The 15,997-nt window shown below is 40.2% G+C and overlaps 1 protein-coding gene across 13 annotated transcripts in view; it reads right to left on the minus strand.

Moving 5' to 3' along the window:
• The window catches only part of ELF2 (E74 like ETS transcription factor 2), a 95,701-nt gene that overhangs the window by 18,983 nt on the left and 60,721 nt on the right, over nucleotides 1–15,997 (minus strand). For 2 of the 13 annotated variants that reach the window (XM_060013003.1, XM_060013002.1), the window contains exon 1: nucleotides 889–2,377. The exons of 9 other annotated variants lie outside the window; for them this stretch is intronic. In XM_060013003.1, the coding sequence (XP_059868986.1) occupies nucleotides 889–946 (58 nt within the window). In that variant the 5' untranslated portion in view covers nucleotides 947–2,377. Of the gene's footprint in view, nucleotides 1–888; nucleotides 2,378–15,997 lie in introns of those variants that run through there. 2 more of the 13 variants (XM_060013006.1, XM_060013004.1) reach the window with 1 other exon arrangement.

The following is a 15,997-nucleotide window of genomic DNA, read 5'->3' on the forward strand; positions in this document are numbered from 1 at the left end:
CCCGCCCGCCCCGCTCCTCCACCTTCACCCGCTGTTTACAAAAATAAACGTTCCTCTCTGACGCCCCAACGCTCCAGCGCAGGGGTACAAAACATACTCCGTGTCTTTCCCATCCTCCCCCCTGAAAAACCCACCCACGAGGCAAGGGGCATAAGCCTACTTCTCCACAGCCGCCCACTGAACCAGGAAAGGGAGGCGGGCCCCCGAGAGCAACACCCCCCCCAGGCCACTCCACGTTATTAAGGGACCCTCTCGAGAACCGTTACTCCCGAGCCCGCACAAGGTGGGGATGTGAGGAGGTGGGTCAGAGCAATTTTTTGGCGGGTATCGGTCTACCGGACGTGGCCCGGCGCTGCCTCGTCCGCGCGGAAGTCCAGGACTTGCGGACCAAGTCTGAAAGGAGAACGGGGCGGGGGTGGCGAGCGTCCACCGGAGAAGCCCGCCGCCCCCGACCGCGGGCAGCAGCGGCCTCTGCGGCCAGACAGCGTGGCAGGCGCAGCCGGGAGACAACAGCCTCACTCACTTCCTGGTTCCTCGGCAACTGGGGTGAAGCGCACAACTCGTCCGCCCCCGAGTCCCCAACTTAACTGCGGCTCGGCTGCCCGGCACCCGCTGCCAGCGCTCCGCCCGGCAGCCGCCGCCGCTGCTCCACAAACCCACCCTGAAGCGACAGCGCCGGATTTGAGGCAGGTTACTCTCCAAGGTGATCACTTCCTGATTCGTCGCCTCCATTACTTCATTCACAACCCCCCTTTCCCCCGGCCGCCCCGGTGACCGAAGGGGACACCGGACCCCCTGCACTGACCGCCACAGGGGAGCCACCCCGCCCCCTGTGCACCCCTTCTCCTGCTGCACCGATGCACGGGAGGAAAGTTCCCCTGTCCTTACCAGCCCGGATGAGCAGATCCAGCTGGTTCGTGGGTCCCTCATGCAGAGACGTCGCCATGTTTATCCCGGGGCTGGAGCTGCTGCTTCACATTGACTTACACCGTGAGCAGCGGCGGCAGGGGAGGAGGCGGAACCCGCGGCCGGAGACACACGCCGTGCGGCCGACACACACTCACGCACTCGCACACACTCCGACGCCCGGATCCTTGCGCGTCCTCCGACAGGAAGCCGAGGCCGGCCCGCCTCCCGCCGCCGGGCTGAGAAACCCCACCACCTAACGGCAGGGGCGGCGGCGGCGGCCGCCTCGGCTGGCAACGCGATCCTTCCGCCCCGCGCCCAGACAGGAAGTCCCGGACGCCCGCCCCAGAGAGCGGACGCGGCCCGCGGCGCGCAGGACACCTGAGGCAGGGAGTCGTCCCGGGGGCCGCGGCTGGGACGAGGCCCCTCGGCAGGAAGACGCACGTTTCACGCTCTGCGGAAGAGAAGTCTGCAGTCGTCCCCACGCTAGAAGAGAGCCATTAATCAAATTTTCTTTCTGGAAGAGCTCTAATGCCCAGTCCCGCAGCTGGGACGGAAAGGTGGCTAATTAATTAACTTGTTGGGCCGTGTCAAAGTGTAAGGCTGCGTGTAAGCCGTTCACTTGAAAGCGCTGCGCTGTAAAACAGGCATACCAACCCCAAAAGTCATACCTACGAAATGTTACCAAGGCTTTATGGGACAAAGTAAGGGGCTTCCAACCACTCTCAGGGACCGACTTCAACCTCTTCCCTCTACAGAGGTATGGAAAAGCACACTAGACAGGTGTTTATTAGCAAACAGCACATGCCAACCTCTGAGAGATGAGATTATCCTCCCCCAGTTGGCTAGCCATGAAATGTATGTACCCTCCTACATTTCTATTTGGTTCGCTCGGAAACAAACGAACGTATTCACTTATATCATCTACTTTTAAAGATCTTTTTGATAAAACTAACCTTATTACAAATAACGTACATATTAAATACAGTAGACGCGGGAGCTAGATTGCCGTTTAGTGACTATAGACTTACTGACAACACAGGAAACCAAGCCTATGAAATGACCCAGATGAAGCTTCATTAAAACAAACACAAAAAATGCTTCCCTGGGTTCAAAATTTCATAATATAAAAAAAACTGAAACAAAAGGTTGCCTATAGTTGTTTCTCCACACAACGTAAAACAGTGCCTCCTACAGAGTAAGTGTTCAAAAAGTTATTTGCTGAATAAACACAAAAAAGATTTGGTCGTTACAAATTTTAAATAACAAGGTGTAATTTTTATGACTTAACTTGAATGAACTGTGATGATAACTAGAGAAAAAATGTATTCCAGGGGTAATATCAATACTATATCGTTTTACAAATGTTTCCCCAACATGTGCAACTTCAGAGTTGATTCCACAGCCCATGACTTTGCTTTTTTCATTTCTTCTAAATACTCATTTATTCTTTTGGGCCCTTCCCCTAGCCCTACCACCATGATCCCCACCTTCCCAAAAAAGAACCCGTATGCCATTTCCAAAGTACAGCCCCCCTGAAACCAAACAGGGATCTCTTCCTTGTGTTAGGTAAACTTGCCACCTATTAGACAAAAGAAACTGTATGACTGGTAGCTTTTATTTTTTATTTCTAGTCAATTTAAAATAAGGACCATCCACTGACCCGCAGCATCATAACCTGAGATGGCTTCCAGGTGAGAGGATGGTGAGGCACGCTACGGGGCTAACTGCTAGCTTTAGGCAGAACACTGAAATTGACAGCAAATCTGAATGTCCCCTCTTATCAATCATAGATATTCGTGTATTTAGAAAGGAAGAGAGCAATGTAAGCCAAAGGTGTGTTTCTTCTGGAGGCGACAGCTTGACCTGGCTCAAAAAGAAGCACTCTTCTCACTGTGGGAGTCAGTTTGAAGCCTGACACATAACCTTTACCTCACTCTTTGCTTCTTGAGGGTTAGCTTTTAAAGAAAGATAGCGGTGTGTGTCTGTGTATTTCACTCTCGGTACATCTTAATTATATGGACTCATATCAGCCTTCTATTTTAAGTTCCAAGTGAACAGAAGCTGTATCTATTCCTGCATAATACTTCACAGTTAGTATATACACATATATAGTATTTATGCATATGTGTGTGTATATATATATATATATATATTTACAGAAATTAATGCAGAAAGGCTGGGAAATATTCCTATATATTTAAAGCTCTTATAAAAACACAATTCCCTGGGGTTTAATGCAATTCTGTCTTGCTACTATAACTAGGCTTTCAAAAGCCACCAATACTTTTTAGAGGCTAGCAAGCAAGGTGAGGCTGCTGCTGGAAATATAAACTGGTACAAACTTTCAAGAAAGCAATGAGCATTATAGATCAAGAGTCTAAAGAGGTAAATATCAATATATACTGATCTAGGAATTTCATTTCCAGGGCCTAGCCTGAGGAAATAATCAAAAAATGCAATGGATTGTTTTAATAAAAACATGTTTGAAGAATTTTTAACATGGTAAAATATTAAAAATATAAATGTGGCAGGATTAAAATATACAGTATGTCCCCTACATACAAATGAGTTCCGTCCCGAAAGCGTGTTTGTAAGTCCAATTTGTTTCTAAGTCCAACAAAGTTAGCCTAGGTACCCAACTAACACAATCAGAGGGCAAGCTGCAATTTCACTCACGTCTGACGCTGATGCAATGCATGTTCGCATTTTTGAAAGTTCACAACTTGAAGGTTCGTATATAGGGGACTTACTGTATATGCATTTCTTCCACACAATATGACTCAAGCCATGTAGTATATGTGAATATATGTGTACATAACATGTATATGTGTGTATATATATATATACACACACACACATCAGCATTTCTCAAGTCTTCAAGGGTAAGCAGAATTTTCTCAAGTACTAATGAGCAGAATTTTAAAAATTGAATAAGACTAGGTAGGTTCGCCTGGTGGATACCTTAGAGCATATTCTGCTAATAACATTACAGAAAGGCAGACTCTACATCAAAGTTATTGCTGTGATCTAGTAGGTAAATAACAGCTAACTTTATTGAAATAAAAGCCACCAAGATAAGTGCTTTACCTTCATTTTTTTCACTTATTCCTCTCTACATTCCTGTAATAGATATTACTATTGTGCTCACTTTATAGATGAGGAATCTTGACAAAGGTCATGGTGTTCAGGAGAAGCAGAGCCAGGATTTGAACCCACGAACTCTAACTCTAGAGCCCTTCCTCTCAAACACTCCCCAAGCACCAAAGTAACAAGGCCTGTGTATCTGCTATGATGCACTTAGTACCTACTGATTTTCTTTTCTGAAAATTCTTTTATATTCCTCCCTTCAAGAGGTGGAATCTAATTCCCCTCTCTCCCTTTGAGTGTAGGCTGAACTTAATGACTCACTTCTAACAAAGAGAATAGAGCTGAAGTGATGGTGTGTGACTTCAGAAACTGTCTGCTTGATCTCTTGCTTTGGGTCACTCAGAGGAAGCCAACTGCCCATTAGGCAAGGAACAGTGGCATCCTGCCAACAGTCATGCGACCGAACTCTCTAGGACACAAACCCTCCAGCCCTCATCAAGCCTTCAGATGATTCCAGCTTCGTGAAAGATCCTGAGTTACGAGCCATGCAAGTAAGCCGATCCCCAATCCTTAATCTCAAAAACGATGTAATACTGATATAATGTTTATTGTCTTCAACTGCTAAATCTGGGATGATCTGTTAATCAGCAAAAGATAATTAATATAGAAGAAAGGAGCAGTTTAAACTCCCAACTTGTCACATTTCACAGCTTAGATAAAGAAAGAAGGGTAGAGTTTAAAAATGACCTCTTTAAACTACAAAGTCCTGAGCAGTTTTTTCCATGTCTTTCTTCATAGTCTGAGCATCAATTCTTTCATCCTCCAGCCTCTCCGTTTTAAAAATAAGTAAGTTTTCAGAATATAATCATTATCATTAAAGTCTAATATAACCAAAAATAATTAGATACCCTTGGCTATTTGAATGATTTCATGGTCCTGTAGTAACCAAGATGGAAAAAAATTTTGAGAGATATGTAAATGTCCAATTGTTTCCAACACCATATAGGTTTTAAATGTTTTGACTTATAGCTTACTCTGGTTATTTCCTTTGTATTTTTCCTTTATCTAGTAAACAGAATCATAAAAGGTTATGGTTGAAGAGATGCCTACACACAACATCACCTAGAGGTTTTCAAAAAAATAAGGAAGGACCTGAACATCATCATCTCTTTTCCTGACTACCATGAATTAAATATATTAAACTTTAAAACCAAATATATAACTGTGTGCTCTATCAGATAAAATTACCAAGGTCAACAGGCTTCAAAGTTTAAAAAAAATTACAGGTAGGAATCAAAGGGAGCAGACATTCTACCCATTTAATGTTATTTTCCTATAGTTTGGGAGAAGGATGCCAATTTCCTATTTTAGTAATGACAACTCTTTAACCACCAATGGTAGAGTTATCTGAGAATCACCGATTTAATCCAATGCCCTAATTTTACACATCAGGAAACTGAGGCTCCAAGAAGTTAAATAATTTAACCAAAGTCACATAGTATATATCCCACTATTTCAAGGTTAAAAATTCTACAAAACAATCTTCTATAAAACTTAGAAGTTAAAAATGGATGAAAACTTAAATCCATTTTACTATTACTATATTTATATAAATTATAAAGTGGTTGATGTTTTGCTTTTTAATGTCAAAGCTAGAGCAATGGTCAAGAGTCTTTCTGAGAAATTAAGAAAAAAATGGAAAAAAAACTTTGAGCAGTGAATGGTAGGAGAACAATAAGAGGGGGTCAAACAGTCTGATGCAGCTGAACTAACAGTGAAACTCAAAGCTGGGGTATGGTGTGTTGGGCATGTTTAGAAGGAAAGAAAAGGTAGGAAAACTAAGGTCTAAGAACAAATATGTCTGTCAAGGACAACAAGCTGGAATCAAGAGATTTAGGGCCATTAAGTAAAGCCTGGTTCATCGATACTGGAAGACAGACGACAGATGCAGGAGCGCAAGTCTACAGCTTTACAAAGAGAAAAGATGGACTATTTCCTATGTTTTATACTACTATATGTTTAACTCACTCTTTTCAGTTTTTTATACTACTGATTCATTTTATTTAATAGTTAGGTTTTATAAAATGTTATTAAAGTGAAGATGTTTGAATCCATGGTCACATATTCATTCATTTATTCCATAAATAATTACCCAGCACTTACTTTGAGCAAGTTTCTGTTGTAGGCACCTATTACTACACCTGGTGGCACTGAATTACGTAAAAGGAAAAAATTAAGCCTTCTCAATTCAGACAGAACCCACACCAAGTGTGAAATTCTCAGCATGATATACAAAATTGCTTATACATGAAATTAGAGTAGCAGTGGGTACGTGCTACATTTTGGACCACCACCCAGCAGAGTTAAATATTTACATGTATAAAAGCCTTCATAAGGCATGGATTTTTAACAGGGGGTTCACAAAGGCAAAATTTTGTTACCAAATGCATTTTTTCTGAGAAAGAGGATCATGACTATTCTCAGATTCTCAAAGAGGTCTATGACCCCCAAAGTCATTTCATCATAAATTATCTGGCCATATGCATTTGTTGACCATAAAAGCCCGATGATGACTGGGGCTTCCCTGGTGGCTCAGTGGTTGAGAGTCCGCCTGCCGATGCAGGAGATGCGGGTTCGTGCTCCGGTCCGGGAGGATCCCACATGCCGCGGAGCGGCTGGGCCCGTGAGCCATGGCCGCTGAGCCTGCGCGTCTGGAGCCTGTGCTCCGCAACGGGAGAGCCCACAACAACAAAAAAAATGTATGCAAAAAAAAAAAAAAAAAAAAAAACCCTATGATGAGTAAGGATCCAGCATGTACCATTTTTGAAACTGATAGTTTGGCTTAGGTTCACATGTTTTCCGCATTTTACTTAACTTATCCCTGGGTCAAATTCTCCTTGAGCTTGTTGATTCTTCACTTTACGGTTTACACTGAACAAAAGCAGCCACTCCTAGAAGACTATCTGTCGACTGAGTCTTGCAGCTAGTCTTTTCTAAATGGATGTCAGATTCATTTTTTTTTTTTTTTTTTTTTTTTTTTTTGTGGTACGCGGGCCTCTCACTGCTGTGGCCTCCCCTGCTGCGGAGCGCAGGCCCCGGACGCACAGCCTCAGGGGCCATGGCTCACGGGCCCAGCCGCTCCGCGACACGTGGGATCCTCCCGGACCGGGGCACGAACCCTTGTCCCCTGCATCGGCAGGCGGACTCCCAACCACTGCGCCACCAGGGAAGCCCTGGATGTCAGATTCAAAAAGCATTTATTAAGTACCATATGTGTATGACACCATACAAAGTGAATTAAAATGGTTAATGATCTATTTTAAATAACATTTATAACAAGTGATTTCAAGGGCTTGGGTTCTTTATTATCATTAGGGAATGTACAGTATCTTAAATATTCTGGAAATTTTTTTCAATTCCTGTGAAACTTTACAAGGGCTAATGCATGATTCTTATTTAGCATGTTTATGAAAAGATTTACAATGGAGTTCTTAACTAAAACACATTGCAACAGTAAGTCAAATTCTATTTTGATTGATTCTAAAAGGAATATTCAAATTAACTAATTTCTTCCCCTCTTACAATATAGCTTCTGCACCTATCCACTGAAAAGTTCTTCAAAGGTCAACATCAGCTTTTTTTTTTTTTTTTTTTTTGGCGGTACACGGGTCTCTCACTGTTGTGGCCTCTCCCGTTGCGGAGCACAGGCTCTGGACGCGCAGGCTCAGTGGCCATGGCTCACGGGCCCAGCTGCTCCGTGGCCTGTGGAATCTTCCTGGACCGGGGCACGAAACCGTGTCCCCTGCATCGGCAGGCGGACTCTCAACCACTGCGCCACCAGGGAAGCCCAACATCAGCTTCTAATTGCCAAGCCCAGCGATCTCTTCCTAGTTTTCGCCTGACTCTACCTCTCCAAACAAATGAAATTATTGGCCACCCCTTATTAAACTCCTTCCCTTCATATGATTTTCATGACAATAAACTGTCTGGCTTTGTTTTGTTCCTATTTGTTTTTTTCCATTGACTTCGCCTACTTCAGCACAACCCTCAAATGTGACTGTTCTTCCAAAGCAGGAGCCTTGGCCACTTTCTCTCTTCATTCTCCACTCTCTCAAGAATGGTAGTTAGTATCCATTCACCACCAGGGCTTTCAATATGACTTCTGAACTGCATCTCTAGGCTTGACTTATTTTTTTTTTTTTTTAGTGCTACATTCTAATTTCTAATTGTACGGTAAACGTCTTTATTTGGATGACCCACTGGTACCTAAAGGTCCGTTATCTACAAATCTCCTTTCCTCTATCAATAACATCACCTTCATCCCAAGCTAGAAATCTTGAGTCATCTGTGTTCCTTGTTTAGGAAGTCATCTCTTGTACAATTTTTGAGGAGGATTTTAAACGTATGTAAAATTACCAAAATATATATATATATATATAACAAACAGTCACGACCCCCGTATCCAGAACAAACAACTGTTATCATTTTGTCATCTATACTTGAAGGTGCTGTTCTTCCCTAAGAAATAACACATTACATGTGGAGATAATAACATCGTTGAGAACTACCAACAGTCCTCATCCACCATTCTATCTCTCCAAAGAAACCACTATCATGAGCTTTGTGTATATTCTTCCACACTATGTTTTACACTTTTATGTTTTCACATCTGTGTACATTTATGCATGTGTGTGTGTGCATGTATCCCAGAATGACATACAGTAGTACTCTGCATGCTTTGGGTACATAAATGACATTATACTACATATGCCATTCTAAAATTTATTTTTTTCATTCAAGATTCATATTCTATCCATGTTGGTATAAGTAAATATAGCTTTGCTTTTTACATACTTCAAATTATCCCAGTGCACACATACACCCCATTTTGTTCAAAAACTTATCTACTGATAGGCAAATAAAGTTGTTTCCATTTTTCACTTTTATAAACAATGCTGAAAAAAATTCTTATCTATTTTTTCTTAAGCATATATGCCAGAGTCTCTCCACAGCATACACCTACAGAGAGAATTCTTAGGTCATAGAATAAGTGCATTTTAAATTTATATGTTACTCTTTCCAAAGTAGCTATGTAGGTCTAAAACCCCACTAGTGATGTGTTAGTGCTCCCATTTTTCTTACGTTCTTGTCAATACAAGATATAATCAAACTTTAAAAATGTTTGCCATCTGTTGGACGGCAGGAAATTTTTCACTGTTGTATTAATTTGCACGTACTTAGTATGTACTGAGGATAAACATTTTTTTCATATACTTATTGGCCATTAACATTTCCCCTATGAATTTCCTATTCATATCCTTTGTCATTTTTCTATGACACTTCTTTGTCTTACTTATGTGTAGAATGTTAACATACACTAGACAGTAATTCAGATATGTGTTCCAACTATCTTCTGTCAGCCTGCTGTTTGACTTCTACTTTGGTTGGTCTACGGTATCCTCTATCCTACAAAAATTTTTAAGTTTTGATCCAGCCAAATTAATATGTGCTTTCCCTTACAGTGTATGTTAAATAGCCCATGGAATAAAAAGGAAATCATAAAGGAATTGAGAAATATTTAGAAATGAATTACAATAAAAATACAACATGTCAAACTATATGTGACACAGCTAAAACTGTACTCAATGCCAGGAAATGAAAAGGTTTAAAAATATATAAGCTAAACATTCAGTTGATAAAGATGGAAAAATCAACAGAACAAACCCAAAGAAAAAAGAAGGAAAGAAATAATAAAGAGCAGGAAAAATGAAATAGAGAGCAATAATTTTTAAAACTAGAAAAGATTCACAAAACCAAAAGTTGATTTTGGAAAGATTAATAAAATAGATAGACCTCTGCAAGGATAACCAAGAAAAGAAGGTACAAATAAGATACAGAACAAAAGGGGAGAAATAACCACAGATACAATACATATAAAAATAATAAATCAGTATTATGAACAATTATACACTAATAAAGTTGAAATCTGGATGGACTGTATAAAGAAGCTGTATAAACTATAAAAAGAAAAACTGAATAGAATAGTAAGTAGCAAAGAAATAAAAATGTAGCCCAAAACCTCCTCTCTACAAAAAAAAAAAAAAAAAAAAAAAAAAATCACAGGCTTAAATGTACTTTTAGGAAAATTCTAGCAAATTTTTAAATTAATTCTTATCTTACAGAAATTGTTACAGAAAATAGGAGAAAAAAAAGTGAAAGCAGCCTAGATTATTTTATGAGCCTACTGTAATCTTGATTCCAAGATTAGATAAGGAAAATACAAGAAATTATAGTTCCATATTACTTATGAAAGGTCCTTAACTTAAAGCAAAACAGAGCAAAATGATGAGTAACATGTATCCTCAAACGCAAGGAGAATTCAATGCCTGAGAATTGATCACATTAATATATTCCAGAAGAAAAATCATGACGTATCAAAGAATGCTGAAAAAGCATCTGACAGGATTCCATGTATAACCAACACAAAAACAAAACCAAAGGACTACACGGAAATTCCTTAACCTGGTACATGTTATATACTAAAACCTACAACAAACATTAAACTTCAAGTTGAAACTTCAGATACAGTCCCCTCAAGATTAGGAAAAAAACAGGACTGCCAATGGGAATGTAAACTGGTGCAGCCACTGTGGAAAACAGCATGGAGGTTCCTCAAAAAACTAAAAATAGAACTGCCATATGACCCAGCAATCCCACTCTTGGGTATATATTCAAAGAAAACAAAAACATTAATTAAAATGATATATACTCCCCAATGTTCACAGCAGCATTATTCACAACACCCAAGAAACAGAAGCAGCCAAAGTGTCCATTAACAGATGAATGGATAAAGAAGATGTGGTGTGTGTTTATGCACACACACACACACAATGGAATACTACTCAGTCATAAAAAAAGAATGAAATTTTGCCATTTGCAACAACATGGATGGACTTGGAGGGTATTATACTTGGTGGAGTAAGTAAGACAGAGAAAGAAAAATACTGTATAATATTACTTATATAAGGAATCTAAAAAAATTAAACTAGTGAATATAACAAAAAAGAAACAGACTCACAGATACAGAAAACATACCAGTGGGGAGTGGGAAGGGGGAGGGACAAGACAGGAGTAGGGGATTAACAGGTACAAACTATTATGTATAAGATAAATAAGCTACAAGGATATATTATAAAGCATAGGAAATATAGCCAATCATTTATAATGACTATAAATAAGAGTATAACCTTTAATAATTGTGAATCACGGGACTTCCCTGGTGGCGCAGTAGTTAAGAATTCACCTGCCAATGCAAGGGACACGGGTTCGATCCCTGGTCTGGGAAGATCCCACATGCCACAGAGCAACTAAGCCCGTGTGCCACAACTACTGAGCCTGCAAGCCACAACTACTGAGCCCACGTGCCACAACTATGGAGCCTGCATGCTGCAACTACTGAGCCCGTGTGCTGCAACTACTGAGCCCGTGTGTTGCAACTACTGAAGCCTACATGACTAGAGCCCATGCTCCACAACAAGAGAAGCCACCGCAATGAGAAACCCGTGCACCACAACGAAGAGTAGCCCCCCCTCACCGCAACTAAAGCCCGAGCACAGCAACGAAGACCCAATGCAGACAAAAAAAAAAAAAAAAAAAATTGTGAATCACTATGTTGTATACCTGAAACATATAATATTATAAATCAACTATATCTCATTAAAAAAAATTTCTAATTAAAAAAAAATTTAAGAGAAAATCCACCACCAAAAAAAAAATAACCAGGAATGCCAATTAATATAACTATTCTTAAACATACTGGAGTTCTGGACGAACAACATAAGGAATAAAAAAGAAAGAAGATGACTGGAGACTGGAGAGAAGGAGGGCTGAGTTGCCTCAGCTCAGGCCATCCTAGACCGGTAAGCTCCCAGCTGATCCACAGGCAACCGCAAACAGGAGAGTAAAACGTGGTGGATGTCAATCAGGGAGAATTATGCAGCAGTCAGAAACAACAGATTACATACATACAAAGCAACATGCATGGATATGAAGAATAGTATTTACTTAAAAAAAGTAGGAAGCAGAGCAAGATACATAGTACCATTTCTATAAACTTTAAACTTATACAACAAAATATACACACTTAATACACTAAAAAAAAACCTATTAATCAAATTAAATTTGATGCTTATGAGGGAGACTGGATTTTTATATAAATAAAAAGGATAAAGAGGAATAAATAAATCAATTGAAAAAAAATAAAAGAGGGTATGAAACAGGGCTCTAGCTTTACTTTTCTCTTTATAAAAAACTAGCTATCCTAATATAATCTACCGAATAGTCCTTCCTTTCTATAAATCCGTGTCTATTATATACTAGGCATAAATACATGCTTACTCTTTCCGGGCTCTCTAGTCTATCCTACTCAACTATTCATCTGTGGGCCAATAACACATTTAAAAATACTGTAGTTTTAGAATCATTCTTTATGAATAGGAGGGCAAGTACCACACACTTTGTTCTTTTGCAGAATTATCTAGATTATTTTTGGACCTCTACGTAAGAGTTTGTCAGATTCCACCAAAAACAAGTCCTCTTGGAATTTTGACTGGAACTGTATTGAATTTATAGATTAATAGGGGAAGAATTAACAGCTTTACCATGTCCAGTTTTCCATGTGTTTGCAGGTTAAAGAATAAAGTCAATGAAATGGTTTTGGTCTCTTTAGGTTTTCTATTTCCTCTTAAGGAAGCTGTGTATCTCTTCACTTATTTATGTCCCTCCATAAAGCAAAATTCTTATTTTTATAGGTATTGCATATTATTGTTAGATTTACTCCCAGATACCTAATTAAGTTTTTAAAACTATTATGAATGGGATCTTTTTTGTTTCATTTTCTGATTGCTAGTCTTGTATACAGCAACACTGATGAACCTTCTACGTTTTAAAGTCTATACACTCTTTTAAATTTTGTGTGTAAACCTCGCAAATAACAGTGTTTCTGTTGTTTCTTCCCTTCTGATCTTTGTCTTTTATTTATTTTTCTTGCCTTATTTGCATTTGCTAGACCTGCCAGTATAACGCTAGTTAATAAACATGGTAAATGGAATAGTTTCCCAATTAATTATGAAATTTGCTATAGATTTTTAATATATATTCCTTATCAAGTCCCAATCCAGACTGAGTCTTTTTTTTGGGGGGGGGGCTGCCTTGGGTCTTCGTTGCTGTGCATGGGCTTTCTCTAGTTGCGGCGATCAGGGGCTACTCTTTGTTGCGCTACGCGGGCTGCTCATTGCAGCAGCTTCTCTTGTTGTGGAGCACGGGCTGTAGGCGCACGGGCTTCAGTAGTCGTGGCACATGGGCTCAGTAGTTGTGGCTCACGGGCTCTAGAGCACAGGCTCAGTAGTCATGGCGCACGGACTTAGCTGCTACGCGGCATGTGGGATCTTCCCGGACCAGGGCTTGAACCCGTGTCCCCTGCACTGGCAGACGGATTCTTAACCACTGAGCCACCAAGGAAGCCCAGATTAAGAGTCTTTATCTTCAGAAGATGATGAATTTTAGCAAATGTCTTTGCATCTACTGAGATGATAATATGGGCTTTCTCCTTTAATCTATTCATATGTGGTAAATTACATTAATAAATTTTCTAATATTTAGCCTTCCTTGCCTTTCTAGTATGCGTTTAGTCATTACGTATTTTTTAATGAGTGCTGGATTTGATTTGTTTTTGTTTTTTAACGCTTTTCCATCCATGAAATAACTTACTTTCTTTTTTTTTTTTAATATATTTATTTTTTGGCTGCATTGGGTCTTCGTTGCTGTGCGCAGGTTCTCTCTAGTTGGCGGTGAGCGGGGCTACTCTTCGTTGTGGTGCGCGGACTTCTCATTGCGGTGACTTCTCTTGTTGCGGAGCATGGGCTCTAGGCGCGCGGGCCTCACTAGCTGCGGCACGTGGGCTCAGTAATTCTGGCTCGCGGGCTCTAGAGCACATGCTCAGTAGTTGTGGCACACAGCCTTAGCTGCTCCGTGGCATGTGGGATCTTCCCGGACCAGGGCTCAAATCCGTGTCCCCTGCATTGCCAGGCGGATTCTTAACCACTGAGCCACCAGGTAAGTCCTAATTTGCTATTCTTAATTTAGAACATTTGTAGCTATGATCATACATAAATTCAGCAGGAAATTTTCTTTTTCTATACTAAGTCAGTGTTAAGGTTAAGGTTATACTAGCTTCATAAAATGAGTTGAAAAGCTTTCCCTCTTTTACTGTTTTCTATGACAGTTTGTACATGATAGGGATTATGCATCCCTTGAAATTTTAGAAATAGAACTGGGTCTGATAGATTTTATTTGAATGAGGGGATGCATATGGAAAATTAAAGACCTTAAATGGTTATTGATTTGCCTAGGTTTTCTATTTCCTTTTGAGTCAGCTGTAATTTTTATATATATATATATATATATATATATTTCTTTTTTTTTTAGCTGCTCACTTTGTAGGTTTTCAAATTTTCTGGCAATAGGTTGTTTATAGTATTTTCTTATGGTTTTTAAACTCTCTATTCTGTTGGTCATATTTTTAATAGTACTCATTTTTCCTTATCTGTCTTTATAGAGATTCATCCTTTTTTATTAATTTTATGGTATGAATAATCTATTCTGTTCTATTTCCTATTTAATTAATATAGACTAAGTATTTCTTCTACTCAATTTGGATTTATTCTGTTGGTTCTTTATTAACATCTAGAGTTGAGCTGATACTCATTTTATCAACCTTTCTTATTTTCCAATTAACCCACTTAGAGCTATTAAATTTCTCAGTGAGGAGCTTCCCTGGTGGCGCAGTGGTTGAGAATCCGCCTGCCGATGCAGGGGACACGGGTTCGTGCCCCTGTCCGAGAAAAGCCCACATGTCGCGGAGCGGCTGGGCCCGTGAGCCATGGCCGCTGAGCCTGCGCGTCCGGAGCCTGTGCTCCGCAACGGGAGAGGCCACAGCAGTGAGAGGCCCGTGTACCGCAAAAGAAAAACACACAAAAAAATTTCTCAGTGAGTTCTGCTTAAGTCACATCTAAAATTTTTGCATGCAATGCTCTGTTATTTTTAGCTACAAATATTTTATAAATTTCATTTCCTCTTTCATCCATTAATTAGTGAGCGTTTTTTTTGTTGTTTTTTGGGTTTCTTTTTTTTTTTTTGGCGGTACACGGGCCTCTCACTGTTGTGGCCTCTCCCGTTGCCAGAGCACAGGCTCCGGACGCGCAGGCTCAGAGGCCATGGTTCGCGGGCCCAGCCGCTCCGCGGCATGTGAGATCTTCCCGGACCGGGGCACGAACCCACGTCCCCTGCATCGGCAGGCGGACTCTCAACCACTGTGCCACCAGCGAAGCCCTAATTAGTGAGTTTTTATTATTTTATTTTATTTTTACTTTGGACACACTGCACGGCTTGCGGGATCTTAGTTCCCTGACCAGGGATTGAACCCAGGCCCACAGCCCACAGCAGTGAAATCACCGAGTCCTAACCACTGGACCACCAGGGAATTTCCAATTGGTGAGTTTTTAGTTGCCAATATTATAAGTGTTTTGGTTGTCTTTTCATTGTTGATTTCTAACTTTATTGCATTATGATGAAATAGTATATTTTGAATGACACTGATTTTCCAGACATTGTTGAGATTCTTCTATGACACAGTACACAGTTAAAAGCTGACCTGTATATAACTGGAAAAAGAAAATGTACAAAGTTGTATTTTATTCAATTAACTACAGTGTTCTATAGATCTCCAGCTTATAAAATTTGTTAATCCTGTGGTTCAATTCTTTGATGTCATTTTCAATTTTGTGTCTGCCTGATTTTTCAATTTTGACAGAGTTTTTGTTTTTTGGGGTTTTTTTGAGGCAAGGAATACAACTTTATTCAGAAAGCCAGCAGACCATGGAGATGGCAGACTACTGTTTCCCGACAGAGGTGTTTTGAAGTCCCAGTTTTGTAGACATGTCCA

Source organism: Delphinus delphis, chromosome 5 (assembly GCF_949987515.2).
Source record: "Delphinus delphis chromosome 5, mDelDel1.2, whole genome shotgun sequence".
NCBI lineage: Eukaryota > Metazoa > Chordata > Mammalia > Artiodactyla > Delphinidae > Delphinus > Delphinus delphis.